General features: G+C 39.3%; 2 protein-coding genes across 5 annotated transcripts in view; one reads left to right on the forward strand and one right to left on the reverse strand.

Annotated features, from left to right (window-relative positions):
* The first annotated feature begins 751 nt into the window (after window positions 1-751).
* On the forward strand, window positions 752-8,497 carry LOC139329095 (protein phosphatase 1 regulatory subunit 12B-like). Its single transcript, XM_070959235.1, has 7 exons — window positions 752-1,075; window positions 4,485-4,501; window positions 4,677-4,815; window positions 5,769-5,870; window positions 6,216-6,266; window positions 6,366-6,416; window positions 8,217-8,497. The coding sequence occupies exons 1-7, from the start codon at window positions 974-976 to the stop codon at window positions 8,301-8,303; spliced, it is 549 nt and encodes a 182-aa protein (XP_070815336.1). The 5' UTR covers window positions 752-973; the 3' UTR covers window positions 8,304-8,497.
* A 4,761-nt stretch (window positions 8,498-13,258) lies between these two features.
* The window catches only part of LOC139328665 (synaptotagmin-2), a 29,747-nt gene continuing 25,638 nt past the window's right edge, over window positions 13,259-17,367 (reverse strand). For all 4 annotated transcript variants that reach the window (XM_070958563.1, XM_070958562.1, XM_070958564.1 and 1 more), the window contains exons 7-9: window positions 16,993-17,110; window positions 16,277-16,410; window positions 13,259-16,147 (exon numbers count right to left, since the gene is read on the reverse strand). In XM_070958563.1, coding sequence (XP_070814664.1) covers window positions 15,932-16,147; window positions 16,277-16,410; window positions 16,993-17,110 — 468 coding nt within the window. In that variant the 3' untranslated portion in view covers window positions 13,259-15,931. The remainder of the gene's footprint in view (window positions 16,148-16,276; window positions 16,411-16,992; window positions 17,111-17,367) is intronic.

Consider the following 17,367-nt stretch of genomic DNA (forward strand, 5'->3'; position numbering starts at 1 on the left):
CTTTCAGCGGCGGCATAATTGCAATGAAATATATTCGTCGCATTCCATTAGCACTTACAGCACGAGGAACGCACAGATAGCCCACCCCTTTAGATTCCCTTTTTAGGAGAATAAATTGCAAACAAATGACCTGTGCTAACATAATGGATGCAACTGTGTCATGGAACATACTCAGAAAGGTATGTAAGCTCGTCCTAACTGTCAACACATGCAGCCTCCAGCTTCATTAAATTCGAGAGATCTAAGAGATCTCACACTCAGCTCAGTATATTTGTGCTTGTTGTTTTTATACGCTCTCATCTCGCTCTAACGAGAAGCCATGTGTGCGTGTGCATCTATCTACAATACACTGCATGCATTCAGAAATGTGCTTGCACTTTCAGATGTGCACTTTACAAGTTGTTTTAATTGAGGAGTTTGCATTTTTTACAGCCTTGTTTAAAAAAAGTCTAATAAATCACTTATTTTTAATGCACAGGGAAGTACACTGTCACCAACATAAGCGTGCCTCCCTGTGCATGACATACAGTAACAAAATGAAACCATTTCCACATTTACATCTAACCCAAAAACACAATTACTGAGACTAACAATGCTTTACTTTTTCCATTTTTACTGACCTCGAGTCCCTTAAGAGCCCTTGTGAACAATACTGCTGTCAGAACCATGTGTCCACACATACACACCACAGCCCGCCTACTCCCCAGTCCCACCACTTCCTCCACAGCTCTCACACTTGTGCAGCTCTTTCACTCTCATCAGATATTCAATGTCTCACCATCACATGAAGATCATACTGCAGAGTTCTCACTTAAGCTAAGGAAACATCAGAATTTCCTGCCGGTGGAGAGTTAATACATCATTCTTCATCGTCTTTGCGTCTCTTTTGTTTGAGAGGAACTTTTTGAAAAACTGTTTGGAAGTACTTTGGACCACATTACAGCTGCATGCAGACTATAGCAGCACAGGAGCGATGTCATCTCTACTTTCTCACAACAAAGATCAGCCGTGCATTGCAAAGTCGCTTTCTGACTCCTCTCCAGCTTCATCCACCGCTGCCACCAAGAGCCTGAGGGTAAGTGCTAATTGTCCTTAATCTTCTCAGTGTCTGTTTACTTAGAGGAAATGCCATGCTTACATAATTCAAACACTCACATCAAAGTTCAGTCATTGTCAAACAAATGTCTCTGTAACAAGCCACAGAGGTATTCCTGTGTGTTTGTATACTTAGAATCTTGCCATATATAATTCAATCTGTGCTCATGGTACAGCCCACATGATCCATGTCAAATTATGTGTAGCCATAAATGACCTAAGACTTCCTCATTTGAAATGAATTTGAGTCCTTTTTTGGGAAACACTGTTTACACATTACAGCTGTTGGAATGCACCTAGGATGTAAAAGCAGAGTTTGGTGTAGTCAGTGACTCTTAAAGTGTTCCTGCAAAGCTGTGATATCATTTCATGCATTTATGTTGGTGCTGCAATTGACAATTAATCATATACAAATAATTACATATGGTGTTGTTTCCATTTGTCAATTTTATCAGTGAATTATTAATCAAATCATGCATTATACATCTTTATTTGATTGAGACCTGCTCTTTCTACGACTTTTACTTTACAAACATGTTAATAGGGTTGTTTATGACAGTTTCTATATTGTGTTTTTATATTACGCTACAGTGATATCCAAGATAATGGCTTTTATCTCTCATAACACTTTGACATGCTTATAAAGGCTGCTAACAAAGAACATAAACTGTGAAACAACAGTGCATGTTGATGTACATTAGCAAGGATTAGCAAAATTTGTGAGAATGAGGCAAAATTGTAATGAGAAGGTTGCCCTATGTGTTTGTGTGAACTAAGAATCCACTAGGGACGGATAAATGGAGAGACACAGAGAGAGGGATACAGGAAGAGAGTATGAAGAGAGAAAGAAAACAGGGGGTGAAAGACAGGATGACAAGGAACAGAGAGAAGGAGGGATAGAGGGCTTAGGACTGGCCTGTGGGAACTCAGACGCTGTATTTATGGATGTTTATCTCTGTGCTAGTCCTACGGGAAGCTCACATTTTCCACTTGGGAATAGCTGGTCAGCAGGCAAGAAGTTCCTCGTAGGATGTAGAAAGGCTGGAGGACAGCTTAGTGACAGAGACTCTCACATAGTATGTGGGATAAAATGTCACAAAAGCCTATGTTTCCCTCAGCATCTGTTTATATGTGCTGTCACTTAATCTAAACCAGAGCGTGTTCCAAGTCTGCATACTGTATATCATTAATGACGGTTTACCAAGCATATCCAAGTGTCCAGAGACAGGCATGAAGGAGCTGACATCAGAGTCTGGTGAGGAGCCAGAGATCTTGTAAATGTCTGAGCAGAGGCATGTCACTGTGTTTGCACAGTGTCGGTAACTCAAAGCCCTGGTTCTTCCTCACAGGAATCCACTCGGCATCTCCATTAGTTCCTTAGACATGTAACTGTTTAAGCAGTGGTCACCAGTCTGCTTTTTTGCTTTGGTTTACGTGACTGTCGCAGTAAGTCTCTATGTTGAAAAACACAATGCAAAACAGGCCTGCATGTACTATCTTAGAAGTTATGTCTGTAGGAATAAGTAAAGCAGTGCACCCGTATGTCTCCGGTATATGCAGAAGTAAATGCTACAGGCAAGATAATTACCTCTTATAAACTGGTACATATTGATTGTCAGCACTGGTGAATGTAATAAAACTGAAAGAGAGGGTGCCCCAGCAGTCACTTAGCAGAGAGCGATGCATGCATCAAGCTCAGCGGGCCAAGTTCAGCCCCATCCTGGGCCCTTTGCTGCAGGCCATCCTGTCCTTCTTTCCTGCCTCTGCTGTCTCTCTCCAGCTGTCAGTATCACAATAAAGCAGAAAAAATATTGTATATTTTATGCAAAGCACTTTGAATTCCCTTGTTGAAAAGAGCCTACAGTCATGCCAGCGACTCTGTGAGACTGTAATTTGTCACAGCAGTGCTTTGAGCTAAATGCTAATATAGGCATGCTAACATGCTGATGCTAAGGTAGGTACTAAACACAAAGCACAACTGAGGTTATGGGAAAGTCAATAACTTTGCAGGTATTTGGTCATAAACTAAAGTAGTGGACAAAACAAGCTTTGAGCTGATGATAATGCAAGATGAAGCTCGGTCATCACTGAAGTTATTGCAAATCACCCTGAGGGGGAACAAGAATGTCTGCACTAAATTTCATGGTAATCCATTAATAGCTGTAGGGACATTTCACTCAAAACTATAAACACGAACCTCATGGTGGCAAAGAGAAAAGTCAGAGGATCATATTAGACATTAAGATTCATTGTGTGAGAATCATGAATGTCTGTGCAAAATTTCATGGCAATCTATACACGTGCTGTTGAGATATTTCATTTTCAACCAAACTGGCAGACCGATGGGCAGGCCGATGTCATGTGTGGCTGAAATAACCTCAGCACTTATAGCCCTAAATTCAGCTTTAAATGTTTGTTTGAGAGCGATACATTTCTAATTTTATCCCTCCTCTTCTTCTTCTCAAGTTTACATGTACTTGTACTTTAACTTTCTTTTGACAAAAGTACCAAAATTATTGCAATGTCATCAAATGCAATATATACACATGATAAACAAACATAAACTTACATTGGGCTTCATAATAGTCTTACTGGTGATGCTTGCATTAAACCTCTGTTCCTCACAGTCAAACAAGCAGTGTTGTTTTATGCTACATTTTCCTCATCTTTTTAAGGGAGTGCCAGTCTCTATTGTTCAGCTGTTGTTTGGCTCTTTGCTGTCACACTTGAAAATCTCTCATCATGGACACCACATGAACCTTCCAGCTTCAGCAGGCCATAATGAACAAATTGTGAAAGTCACTGGCAGAGCTATTACCTTTTTTGGATGTGTTTACTTATCTGTGCTTGTCAGTTTATTTAAGGGATCATTTCCTCTCTCCTTCTTTAACTTAGCTCAGTATGTCAGACCGCCATAAACCTTTTCTTGGAAAGCTGGAAAAAGAAAAAAAAAGTCTTTCATGAGGAATTCCTGGTAATGTCACTTCAAAGTACTCTACACATGTACTGATAATGAATGTACTTACTGACATTATACATGTAATAAAATATGTCCTGTGTGCATTTCAACTGCGTGGTTACAATATTACGCCGAGGAAATGGTCAGTACAACAAAATACAACCTCATTTGTGGATACATTGTTCCTCATAAATCTCACATCACGACCAAACAGCCTGTCGGGCAAATGATGAAGTCAAGCTGTTGGATGTCATTATTTGTGCAGTAATGAGCATCTAGTGAAACAGAGGCTGGGTTGTGATGGGGTTGAATGACTTGTTTGTGCCATGTAAGGTTTAAGTTGGGATTAAGCAACCTTCACCGTCCTTATGAAAACCTTACAATGGCGTTTCTGTTAATTCAGTACTAAAACATTTCTCCTCTATTTCAGCATGAGAGACTGTTGAGGTAAGCACCCTCTCTTTTAATTCACACCATTAATACATATAAAACAATCAATTATCACCTGAGAGAATGACAGAAAAGAACAGGGCTCGATCAATGACTCAAAGATAATAAACTCTGACAGTAACTGAGCTCAACCTCAGTGCACAGTGGTTAAATACCTCTGTTATGTCTTCAGATTGAGCTCGTCTGGAGCCTCTGACGTCTCCAACGACACATCAACAAACCACGCAGAGTCCTACTTCTTACGGAGGGAGAACAGACTGTCTGCAAGGAAAAAAGCAGCAGAAGAGACTGCAAACAATGACTATAAAAAGGCAGGTGGTGCAGTTTGCATTTTGGTAATATCTGGGGAGTCTGTTGTTTTGGTGCTTAAGTAACAAGAGAACTAAATGTGATCACTTGACAATGAATTAACGTACATAAAGAATGTGCATTTATTCAGCCAGTGACTTTCAGCACATGACCTGTGTCTTTACAGAGTGGATGAAAGGACATCCTATACATGCTGGCTGAGCACTTGTCAAAATCCAGTGAAAATAAAGGATGCTGCATTGCCTGTACAGAAATTAAAAAATAAAAGCGCACAGCAAAATGTCACATACAAATAAAATTAAATCTATTGTCAAAAATAGATTCACACAGAACACCAGTAGTAAACAACGAGGAGCCGTCAGTTAAGTGAAGATTAATACAAGTGAAAATTCAATATCTTTGGGTTTTCTGGCTGTTCTGGATGTCATATACTATGATAATGCTTACATCCGGACATTTAGCAGGCATTATGCTTCCCATGTTCATCATCTTAGTTTAGCTGCTAGCGTTAACGTTTGACAATCAGCACCAAACAAAGCCAAACATAAAGTATAGCTGAGGTTGATTATAGTGTTTAAACCAAATTCAAATTTCGACTGTCGATGATGGCGCTACAGAAGAAGTCAGAGGACCACCAAAGTTATCACACTTACACCTGAATGACTGGACAAGATTTCACGGCAATATATCCAACAGTTGTACAAAACTGTACAGTAAAATTGGAAATGTAGGAGCTCTGATATCTGTGCAAGCCTTTGTGTCAATCCATCTTGTAATCTAATCTAATCTAATCTAATCTAATCTAATCTAATCTAATCTAATCTAATCTAATCTAATCTAATGTTGAGCTAAGAACTCAAAATGTCACCCTCATGGTCAATAAGGTCATTAGTTGCAAACTGTGTGGTGTGAAAACTGTTCAAAATGGAAATCCTAACAGGTGCATATTTTGTAGATGTATGAAAAGGCAGTGGCCACCAATCAAAGGCTCAAGTCCAGATTGGAAACAAGTAAACAGGAACTCGCCATGATTCAGGACCAGCTGCAGAGAGCACAGGTACAGTAATCAATGGGACAGTCCAGATTCATGAGCGTGAAAGAACTGAAGGAAGTAGTTGCAGAGGAGGCAACTGAAAGTAAACCAAAAGTTTCTCCAACTCATACTGTAAATCGTTCAGACTTTTTTTGTCAGTACACACAGAAATGTAATACTATAATGTGATAGAAATGTGACATGAAAGATAGCAGGAAACTGCAACGTGATTACTGTCAGCTTCCAGGTCTGAATTTTGGAATAATAACAGTGAACCACTTTAGAGCTTCTGTGTGGATATTTTATATCACACCCGTGTGCTCACTGTTAGCAAAATGCATCGTTCCTTATAACCTTTCATTGTTGCAGAAGGGAAGACCAGGAGACTGTGGCTCCAACATGCTCGAAGCAGAAAAAAAGGTAAGAAGTCACCATTTCACCAATGCTCATAAACATGTTTTTTTAATTCAAGGTTTTTTATTTACCTTGATTCTTTTTATTAAATGTTATTCTTCATAGGAAAGTTGGAGTCTAAAAAAGAGGATATCAGATATGGAAGAACAGTTGAAGGTAATTCAGATGTATTAGTCCTTAACATTTGTTATTTACTTTGATATTCACTCCCATTTTCTCCCATAAGAATATCAATAGTTAACCATATAGTAGGATCTCTGACCCAGGAGAAAGTTAGGCTTATCTGACATGAGGAGAACAATAAAGCATCAAATCCAAACAGTGTAAAGTGTCTGTGGGACTTGGAGCCTCGGTGTGAGCTGCTCTGTCTACGGAGGTTTCGGCTGACATCATTTGTCACCATTATGCTCTGCTGGCTGAGGAATGTGTGAGCACTTTGACACTGCAGCGAGTGAGCCATCAGTATTCATCTACAGGCGGACGTTCACAAATGTCTGCTGTGTTATGCCCAAGAAGATACAAACAAAAACCTGTTGTTATCCGTGAATGAGGGCTCGAAACAAACATGGGATGCTGGTCGGAAAATAGACATACACGACAGAGAAGCAGTGTTACATGTGTTTAAATGAGCAAGTCTGGTCCAATTGTGTCTGTGTCACTGAATGCAAAAGGACAAGAGTATGTGTGTTTGCATTTGTTTTGTTGTAATTAATGGTCCAGATTTATCTAGATCAGATTGGTCATGTTTTGTGCAGCTCATTTCCTTTCTGGAGGAGGTCCAGGCCTCAAAATCCAAATCCATTTTTTGAAATTCAATATTCCTTTATTCGTCCCTCGAGGGGAAATTCCATCCATCCATCCATCCATCCATCCATCCATTTTCTATGCCGCTTATCCCTTTCGGGGTCGCGGGGGGGCCGGAGCCTATCTCGGCTGTCAACGGGCGAGAGGCGGGGTACACCCTGGACCAGTCGCCAGCCGATCGCAGGGCAGGGGAAATTCCGAAAATTGTAAATATATTGTAATTTGTCCAAATATTTTTGTGACATTTTTCCATATATCCAACTTATAGAAATCATCTGTCAATCACACACTGTTCCTTAAACGTTCTGGCGTAAAACCAGTGCTATTGTTACGTTCCCAGAACGTTCTGGGAATATTACTGGAACGTTTGGTCTTAGCTGGGACTCATGTTCATATGTTGACAGCAATAGTTATAATAAGTTATAATCTGGTCCATACCAGCCATGACGAGATCCTTTCCTAACATGATTCTGATGTACAGTAAGTGATGCAGAATGAAGTCCAACCTTTGGAAAACACCCATTTAGTTTCTCTGTCCAAAGACATCTTTTGCGTTAAATGTTTGTTAAAGAGTATTTGTGATCTTTCTATTTTTTTTTTATTTTTTTTTTTATTTAATTTTCTTTTTACCTCAGTGAAGGATACTTGACCACTGTTATCACCACTGGATTACAGCAACTAATAACTCACATACATATGGACATGTTTGTCATGTTTTGAGACAATGTGGATCACCGCATACTGTATGTGCAGCCTGAGTCTTGTATGCAAAAGCGTGCCTTTGTTTTGAAGCAGTGGCGTAACAGATTTGCCATGAGTCTTCTGTTGGGCCCCAACTCTTTTAGCTCTGTTGATTTGATGGAGGATGAAAAGGTTGCTGCAATTGCCAGGAATCAAAATCAAGACCTTTGTGCAAGAGATGTGAAAGTACTGCCAGAATGTGAGTTAACTTCCAAACTACAATTAAGGGACAATCCACAAAAGGAGCTGTGGTTAGAATATGGCAAAAATTAACATGCAGCATATAAAGTAGACCTCTAGTGTCTGTTTAATGAATCTGTTTCTTATACTGACCATGGTGATGAGACTTCATCAGACTCCAGGTTATCAGCAACATGTACCCACTTTAGTGGTCTCGTGCTCTTTCTTCAGGTGAAAGCAGAGCTGAAAATGGAGAACCAGAGGCTGAAGGATGAGAATGGAGCTTTAATCCGGGTCATCACTAAACTGTCCAAGTGAGAGAGGAAGGATGAGAAGACGAGGGACGACACCAGAAGTCGGATCTACACCTGCATTTGAGCTGTGAAAGATTCCCGTTACTGTACTGGATCTACAGTCGTAACACATTCCCAGACAGAAAATATATTAAATTAAAATTCACATTGTATATTCACTTTGATATTTCTACATAAAGGCAAATACCAACATGGTCATCATGAGTGTTTTTCTTCACTTCACTTCAGTGAACAGAGAGTGGACCATTTCTAAAACTGTAATCATATCTAGAATATCCCTGCATACATAAATGGACAAAGTATTGCAGGTATTTCCACTGACGTATTGCCATGGAAACTGCAACATTTTGTTCACTCCATATGCAGACCTTGAAAATTGGCTCTGGGCTATCATGGACAGCGGATGATGGATGAGCTGCAATTCTCTGGAACGTGGGAGTGTCATCTCTGATTTAAGAGCTTTACCTTGAAATATGATGTCACGATGCCAAGTTTTTCCTCTTAACTGGCAATATCAAAACAATCAAATGCAAAAAAAAGGTGGTCGTAGACTAAAGAAAATGCCCCTTATTCTGCCTCACAACTATCAGCACTTAAACGAAACCAGACTTGCAAGTAAAACACAAATCAATCAATTCACGGTGAGTGAAGAGGTGGAGAGGCTTCAGGTTCTATTTTTTTAACATGAGTAATAACTCACAGAACAATCTGACATCCAAGCTGCTCTGGAGCTTTCAGTCACGTCCTAAAAATCATGTAAAGATCATGATAAGCACAATGTGATGCGGCGAAAGTGGGATTGTTTTGTCAGCTGCTGTTTCTAGGGTAATAAATGAACCCCGACCTTAGAGCCAACATGAATCAGAAACCTTTAAAGTGCTCGAAAACTGAGCGAACTCCAGCTGCTGATGAAGTCATGTGATGTGACCCAAAGCTCCAGAGGAGCGACTCGATGAACCTTGTGGTGAGACTGTTCTGCTAACTGCTGTTGGAACTTTGAACTTAAACTATTGTTAAAAACTTCCCAGTGAGATGAAGGGAAGCCTCTTCATGTAGGACTTTGTCTTCACATTGAGAGGGTTTAATGGGTCACGTTTATGATCTCACATTCACGGAATCCCTGCCAGACTGAGATTTAATTTTAAGTAAGTTTAGTTTTAATTTTCATTATTAAAGATTATGAATAATTAGAAAAAGAGCCCTAAAATGACAACCCATTTACACCTGGTATTAAAATGAGATGTGTATCCAGACGCTTGATCCTGATAAGAGGCAATACTGCTGTTAATAAGGCACATAATTTATCCTGTCACAGAGTAGCCTGCATGCCAGTACGGCAACACACAGACAAACTGACACAATACTTTTTATACTTAAAAAGGGAATAACTTGATGTATTAAATTTGCTGAATTTACAAGAGGGGACGATAGTCATAGACAGCATTTCAAAAAGTTTATGGAGTTTCCATTAACTCAGCAATTCACAAAACCGGTGTTTTTTTTTAAGGGAGTCTGAGTTTTGCTCTGGGGGACGGAGATGCAATCTTAATAAGGACAAGGAGAAGGCGTTAAAAATACCAGGTGTAAAGATTGTATCACTTATCATCTAGATAATGTGTCTGGAAACAGATCTCATTTAATAACAGGTGTAAATGAGGTCTTAGTGTCAACAGTGTGTTTGCACATTTATTTTTGAAACAAATAAAATGACACCGTATTATCAGACAGATACAAAATTCATCCCAGCTCATCGTTGTGCAGGTGTGTGGCATTGTTTGGTTTGTCAGACATGCTTTGTTGTCACATTCACATAAGGTGAAATTCGACTGAAGAGCATGGGAGCAGCTGTGGTGGGATGTACTAATAACCTGCTGTTATCTAGGTTCTTGCTGGAGGCCTCATGCAACCAAAGGGATTTCAGATTGCAGCTACACTTCATAATAAACACATCTCTCATGCAGCAGAACATTTGAGTCCCCACTTTGAATATTTACACTCACATGTGTTACCTATCCCCACAAGGATAAACTCACTCTAAAATATATAACTGTAATAATGTGCACAGCACATATACTCACTTTAACATAATGTTGGGGTCTATTTATTTATAAACAAAACACACACACCTCATCACAGAGCAGAAAGAAACCATCCAAATGAAATAAAACACACAGGTTTTAGTTCATAAAGTCTTTGGCGGCATCAGTGGCTCGCTTTTTGGAGCTCATACAAATCTTCAAAGACAATGTTTGCTACTTACAGTCTCAGTCTGTCGTGATGCAAGGAATACCTCATGAGGAAAACTGTTCTTTGGCAGGCCCAGCGTTGTCCTCTGCATAACGTGCGCTGGGCCAGTTTTCCTGCACGCAGCAAGCAGGAGCGATTCAGCTTCCACTCACAGAGGACGACACATCTGCAAAAGCCAATCTCAATACAACATACATTGAAACTAAGAAAACAACAGACATCACAGAACATAAATCACAGACTCAGCTGTGAGTCAGGTGGCACTAAAGCATTTCCTTTTCAAGTGGCCAGGGACTGAAGAACAGTAGCTAACGTTACAGTTTGCTGATATTAGCCAAGCTAGTTGCTGCTTCTCTCCTATATGTCCAAACAATGTCCACATTCTTTTCCCTGGATAATATAAGATAAGATCAAGCTTCATTTCTAATTTATCAAAATAATGGAATTCTTTTTGTTTTTCCTTTTTCTGAGCTTCTGCCTGTCTCGCTTGTTGAGCTCTCAAATCTCAGCCCCGCCCCTGCACACATGGGATTAGCCCAAAATAATTGTACCAGCCTGCCAATAGGCCAAATGCTGAACATTTGCTGCATGTACACATCCTTACTGGTGTGGTTAGGGAGCTTTATTTTTAACCAATTATACTACTGCATTTAACTGACCAGTACATATAAGCAGGTTTTGAAACACAATAGGAACTACTACTTAGTTTCTCTCATTGCATATAACTCAAGCTGAAAACACACCATATGTCTAAATGCCTTCTGCACACGCAATGATATTTTTAGGACCACTACACATGTTCAGCTCAACACTGCTTCCCATTTTCTCATGCTGTGTATGATGTTTGATGTGTATGATGCCATCCACTGACCAGAAGTGGAAAAGCATCCTCTGATTCCAGTTACACACCACACAGAACAAGGCTACTTAAAATGCCTTTATTTCCTATGATTACATTTTGACAACACACAGATATGTCCTCACCACATCCCATGTTTTGGTTCCCTTGAGTAATTCAGTTCTACATAGAGTGATATATGAGTACAAGTTTGTTGGTCTTTTTGTTCCATTTTTTTGCTGGAAAACATGGATTTTGTACGGAAATAAATCATGCACTTCACAAAAAGGCACAACTATTGACACACCTCTACAACGAGACAAAAACAAGAAGAGTCAAGAAAGACGTTCAAGCATTTCCTTTGTCTGTGTTGCTCGGAAAGTGAATCTGTGATGGAGTACGATGAAGATCAAGTCTTTGGATGTTCTGTATCATGGCTATGTTCACATAAGAGGACTAAAGAGGAACCATTAATGAAGCAGCAGGTTGGCAGTATTGCATTGCAAATGTTGCTCTGCACTGTTTGGGTCTGCTCTGTGCTCAAGGTAGCTTGTGAGACCCAGGAAGACAGGGATTTTGTTGCCTGCATTGCAGAAAAGTGACAGACTCATACAGTCCATTAACAGAACACCAATAAACAAATACAGGCTCTATTGGTCCTATTGCAAATACACAAAACAGCAGACAGAATCTGATGGCAGCTCATATACGTAGGTCTGACGCACATCGTAGAAAAGATGTACTGTAATGCGATGCTCCGATAAGATCTGATTTGACACATCGTGGATTGAATCTGAATAAACTTGATTTCAATAATGGAAAATGTGTCTGGTATGCATGCCTCTCACCCCTTTGAACATAGAGTTATAGCTACATTATAGCCTAAAAGATAGACTGACATGAAGATCAGGACTGTTCATCTTCATGCACTGTAAATAAAGGTTTATCGCATAGTAAATGACTCAAAAGAAAAAAAAAAGAAAGAAGAAAAAAGCAGCCGGGCAAACAAATGCCCACATTAGAAATGCCATGTGAGACACAACATCAATATCTCAGAGCATGCACAAGTGACACAACACCAGCTCATCCCATTGCAATCCATTAGTTAAACCGTGTGTTCAATCATGAAGTGACATTTGCAACGAAAAGACTATTGATTTCTTCATCGTATGTCTGTAACTACTGAAGAGGACTGCATCAATGATACGCAGTAATTATATTTCCAAGAACTAATCCAGTAAAGAGTAATAATACAAAGAAGAAACACTGTGTAATGGTATTGATATAGTTTTATATGCGAATTACTGACATTTATTTTTGTTAAAAAGGATAATCAGACATATGAGAGCCCGTTTACTTGAATAGCAATAAGATGAGAGGGTACAATTTGATGAAGTACGGACAGAAAAAGGGCTACAAGTCAATTAAGTCGTCCACTGAATCTACATTTGATTAACTAAGACTTGACGCCCATCTGGCAGGAGTAAATGAAGGAAACACTTACGGTACACTGAGATAGAAAATCAAGGAGCCAGCAAATGTTCTCCTTTTTTCAAATATATACAGTTAACTGGGTAACCAACGCAAGAGTGTGTTGCAAATGAGAAGTAATTACATGACTTGTAGCCCAAGCTACTGTATCACTGGATTCAGCACAGAGGACGATGACAGAAAACCACACAATCATGCAGTTTTATGGCAAACGACGTGGGATTTTTACGACAACACACAAAGCAACCCTGCTTTAATTCCAGGCAATAAAGGAGCCCATGAACCCTAACGTGGATTATTCAGACATACATTCAGTCTCATTCAGCAAAAATACATACACTTTGCAGTCAGTGCATACTCTTTTTTTTTTTTTTTTTTTTTTTACTCAATTTTATTATCAAAAATGACACAGAACACAAACACACATACACAATATAATTATGGTTCCTCTTTAAAACATGCTACTATTTACATCATCTTGTAAATACATGCTGTAGCCTTTTAACAAAGTTGCGCAATGCATAATGTTAACAATAGGAAGAAGTAGCATTGTGAATGGACCAATCAGTGTGCTGCTGTTCACCCTCCTGCAGATTTATTTCTACTTCTGGTGGCAACATGGCCTCCTTTTGAAGCAAAGAAAGTCTGTAATAATAAGAACTTTTTTCACAACTGAACACCTAATTCTAAAATATAAATTTAACTGTGGCTGAATACTTAATGTGGAAATTTAACCACTGAAATTATCGAATGAAAATATCTCACTTCAGTCTTCTAATCGAATCTTTCTGAATTCATATTGTTTGAATCCCCCTCTTTCACATTTCCAGAAGGTTATTTCAAGTTGTGCAGTTTTTTATCTGATGCATCCCCACAGCTCAGGTACCCCTTCACTGACACCAGCTATCATTTAAACTGGATGTTGATTCAGTCTATCCGTTATATAAATGTGGATCCTGTTACTATAATTGCTTTCATATAAGACATGCTGATTCTAGGCTCTTTTTTAGTAGGTCTGGTTAACTTTTCATCAGTAGCATCACCACCTGGAGTGTTGGAAACTGGACATTTCAGCCATCTTTTAACGCTAACTGGATCTCTATTAGTCAATGTAACAAAAAATATTCTTAAGATCTGCATCACAGCAATGTGTAATCCTATATGTGTATTTATTTCATTTGTAGACACTAAATATGGGGATTTTTTCATTTTTCTTTCTTTTTTTCATAGTTTCTCTCATATTTTTTTCATAACAGCAGCACTACTCCACAGTCTGTCCACGTATATCATAGCAACAGAGGCACTCCCTCGAGTATGAGTGCCTGGTTGGGAATCAGTGCTATAGGGCTGAGGTCTGATCAGTCGTTCCGGCTCGATTGATTATCCTGAGTGAATTAACTTACATTTTTGACCACCATATTAATCCAGATAAATGGCTCTCCAAGTAAATGCATAAATTCAGTGATATTAAAATTTCAACATTATGTATTCAGTAGTTATTAGACTTCATAATTCGGTGCTGAGCTGCTCATAAGATCCAAATCCTTATGGCATTCTTTTCCCACCGTACCTCTGCACATCACAGTAAAGCAGGATGTCTGTGATGAAGTCTTAATATCACCATGTTGCAGCACTCCAGGTTTACAAAGCTTGTGGCTGATGAGTGAGCGATCCAAACAACATGAATGATACATGCTAGATTCTGCAGCTCTATTTGGTTCAAGCAATGGTCCAACATTATTGCAGTATATGTCTGATGCAGCACTTGCCCTGTTGAGATTTTACAAACCTGCATGTTGTACGTGAATTTGCGTTCTCTTAAAAAGTGCAGCTGCAGCTTACATTTCAAATTCAATTCTCTATAAAAACATCTTGTCCATGACAGAAATCCTCATGTCGTTTCACCAGAATCTATTAAAGTGTGGAAGCGTACTACAGTATGTTTGGTACAACATTCATCAAATAAAGACATATAATCTGTTCAGTGGATTTCAAAAGAAAAAAAAATCTGTTTGATGGCACTGTTTTCAGGAAGCAGTTTAAAAGAAGCATAGTTATAACTTGTTTGAACATCATTGGTTAGCCTTCTAGTAGCCTTACTTTGTCCACAGGTAAGTAAGGTTTTACATCCAAGTGGTCAACACAGCTCAAGACAGATTCCCGATGGCACATTCACAGTGTCCCTGACTGAATGGTTTTCACTCTGTAAAGGTTTCCCTTCCAGATAAAACAATGAAGCTTAACGTATTTCTCAAAGTGTCGTATCAGGAAAGGCACCCTTGTATTCCTGTCCTACATTAGATCTGTCTGAAGACACAGAAATGTATGTTGAACCTAAATGCATAGATGTGCCTTCATGGCAACACAAAACAAGCAACTTAGATCAAATTGTGTCACCCCTGCAAAACTGTATAATACTGTACTGTCCTTCTCAAATGTGGGCTGATGAAATGAAGACAATCATTTATGCAGAATTCACTTGAAAATATATGGCAACATGGCTGCATTCAGTGACCTGGGCCTCATTCATTCTCAATTAAATCTTTTTGCATTAATAGACTTAAACAGACTCTATGCAGGAAATAACCCAATACTACAGTACTTTCTATTGCAAGTTATAGCACACTTATTAGCAAGATACAATACTGGGCGTGGTGTATGCAGAGCAGTGGGGAGGTAAGTAAAGCATGCTCTATAAACTAAACTAAAGCTTTATTTCCAGCATTGTCTTCATCAAGACTTCCGTTCAGTGTCAGCACCCTAAGAATCAGTTTCTAAGTTTCTCCAAATGAAAGAAAGACCAAAAGTCGATCATTCATGAACCAGTCACCCAATAAACTCAACGCCACTCTTCTCAGCATACACTAATGTGTGAAATGTGATGCTTAAAAAGAGTTTTTTCGACTTAACCATGAATGAGCAGATAATCTAAGATGTCTCTTTTTTGCTGAGCAGGTTTCATGACGAGTAGTCATGTGTTAAGTCATGGGTTTCATGCAAAGTAGGGGTGGGGGTTGGATTTCTGAGTTAGTGCATTAGCTGGTTGGTGGAGCATGTTACTTCTTTGCAGCCAGGGATGCCAGCTGACCATCGATATCCTCCTCTGGCTGCAATGGATGCCACTGGGCAATGGGGCGGCGCGGATTAGCCAGCATGTCGGACCAGTGCTTCAGACCGAGGCCAGTCGCCTTGCTGCCCACAAAGATCTTTCCGATGGCGTCATTCTTACCGATTTTGTCATAATCAAACACTGTGACGGCCACCAAGATTTTCTAAGAAGGGAGAATGTTTCAGTTAAAAAGTCATCAAAATATACGAGAAAATTATTTTTAAAGCTTTTTGTGAAGTGGAGACACAAAACTTTGCCCTCCTCACAGCTGAATTGCTGATTTGTACAGTACCTGCATCTGTTCCAGAGGGATTTCAAAGCTGAAGGATTCATTATAATATGGGTTCAAGGTGTTCTTCTTAACTGTAGTCTTCTTTTTCTTCAGGCGCTTACCCCCCTGCAGCAGCTGGATCTTTACATAAGGATCTGCAAAGGGCATCGATATGATCAGCAATAGAGACCATCAGGGGAACTTACTGTAATGTCATTGCTAGCTTTCTACTTTTTTCTGCAATATTTACCTCTCTTTCAATGCTGCAGATATATATTTCCATCATTTTGATTTCCTGACTACTTTCTGTATTGATTTATCCTCATTTTTTGTAGATGTTGTATTTATGGAATTTGGTGCTGCTGAATTACGATTGTGAACTACATTTCCCAAGTGTGCTTGCATGACAAAGCAAAGTCTCTATGCTCTGAAATCATTATAAGACATGGGATTGCCCAAACAATTGTCTTTATCATTACATGCTTGCATTGAAGCTCAATGTGCAGAGCTGTCTTTTCTCAAATTTGATGTTCTAAGCTTTCTTGTACATTTGAGCTGTGTCCTAAATGTAGTTGTATTATCTTATCATATGTTTTGAAACATCACTTCCTCACCTCAGTCATAAACAAACACAAATTGAAGCCTAAATTGCCCCAAACAGCTCCAATCTCAAAAGTAAGGTAATCTAGATTTGTTTACAGTGCTGTAACTTAAAGGTGGTTTTGCCATTTCTCTACCAGATAATCCGCAAGCGTCCATCTTCTTCAGGTTCTTTGCCTCCAGGATGCAGACGGTGAGTTTCCCGGCAGTGGGAACATAACGGAGGGAGATGCAGATGTCTCCGAGTTTCTCAGGCTGAGTGGTCAGCAGAGAACAGACAGAGATGACAAGCAAGTTCTTCAGCCAACAATGCAAAACTGCTTTTTTTTTTTAGAATATGATGATGGACTGAAGCAAAACGCTCTCAGCTACTATCCAATGCATGTCTTGCACTTTTACTTTGGGGCTGAAATTGAGGCCTTTTTCAAAACTCTTGCTTAGAATTGCACAGTTCTGTATGGATTGATGTGATGAATTTTGAACCTTGAGGCTTTCAACATCCCATGAGGTGA

The sequence above is a fragment of the Chaetodon trifascialis genome, chromosome 3 (genome assembly GCF_039877785.1).
Source record: "Chaetodon trifascialis isolate fChaTrf1 chromosome 3, fChaTrf1.hap1, whole genome shotgun sequence".
Taxonomy (NCBI): Eukaryota; Metazoa; Chordata; class Actinopteri; order Chaetodontiformes; family Chaetodontidae; genus Chaetodon; species Chaetodon trifascialis.

Coding starts and splice junctions, on each gene's coding strand:
- LOC139329095 (XM_070959235.1), top strand. CDS start 974: ATGTCATCTCTACTTTCTCACAACAAAGATCAGCCGTGCATTGCAAAG. Junction 5,871..6,215: donor ACCAGCTGCAGAGAGCACAG/GTACAGTAATCA, acceptor TCATTGTTGCAG/AAGGGAAGACCAGGAGACTG. Junction 6,417..8,216: donor ATATGGAAGAACAGTTGAAG/GTAATTCAGATG, acceptor CTCTTTCTTCAG/GTGAAAGCAGAGCTGAAAAT.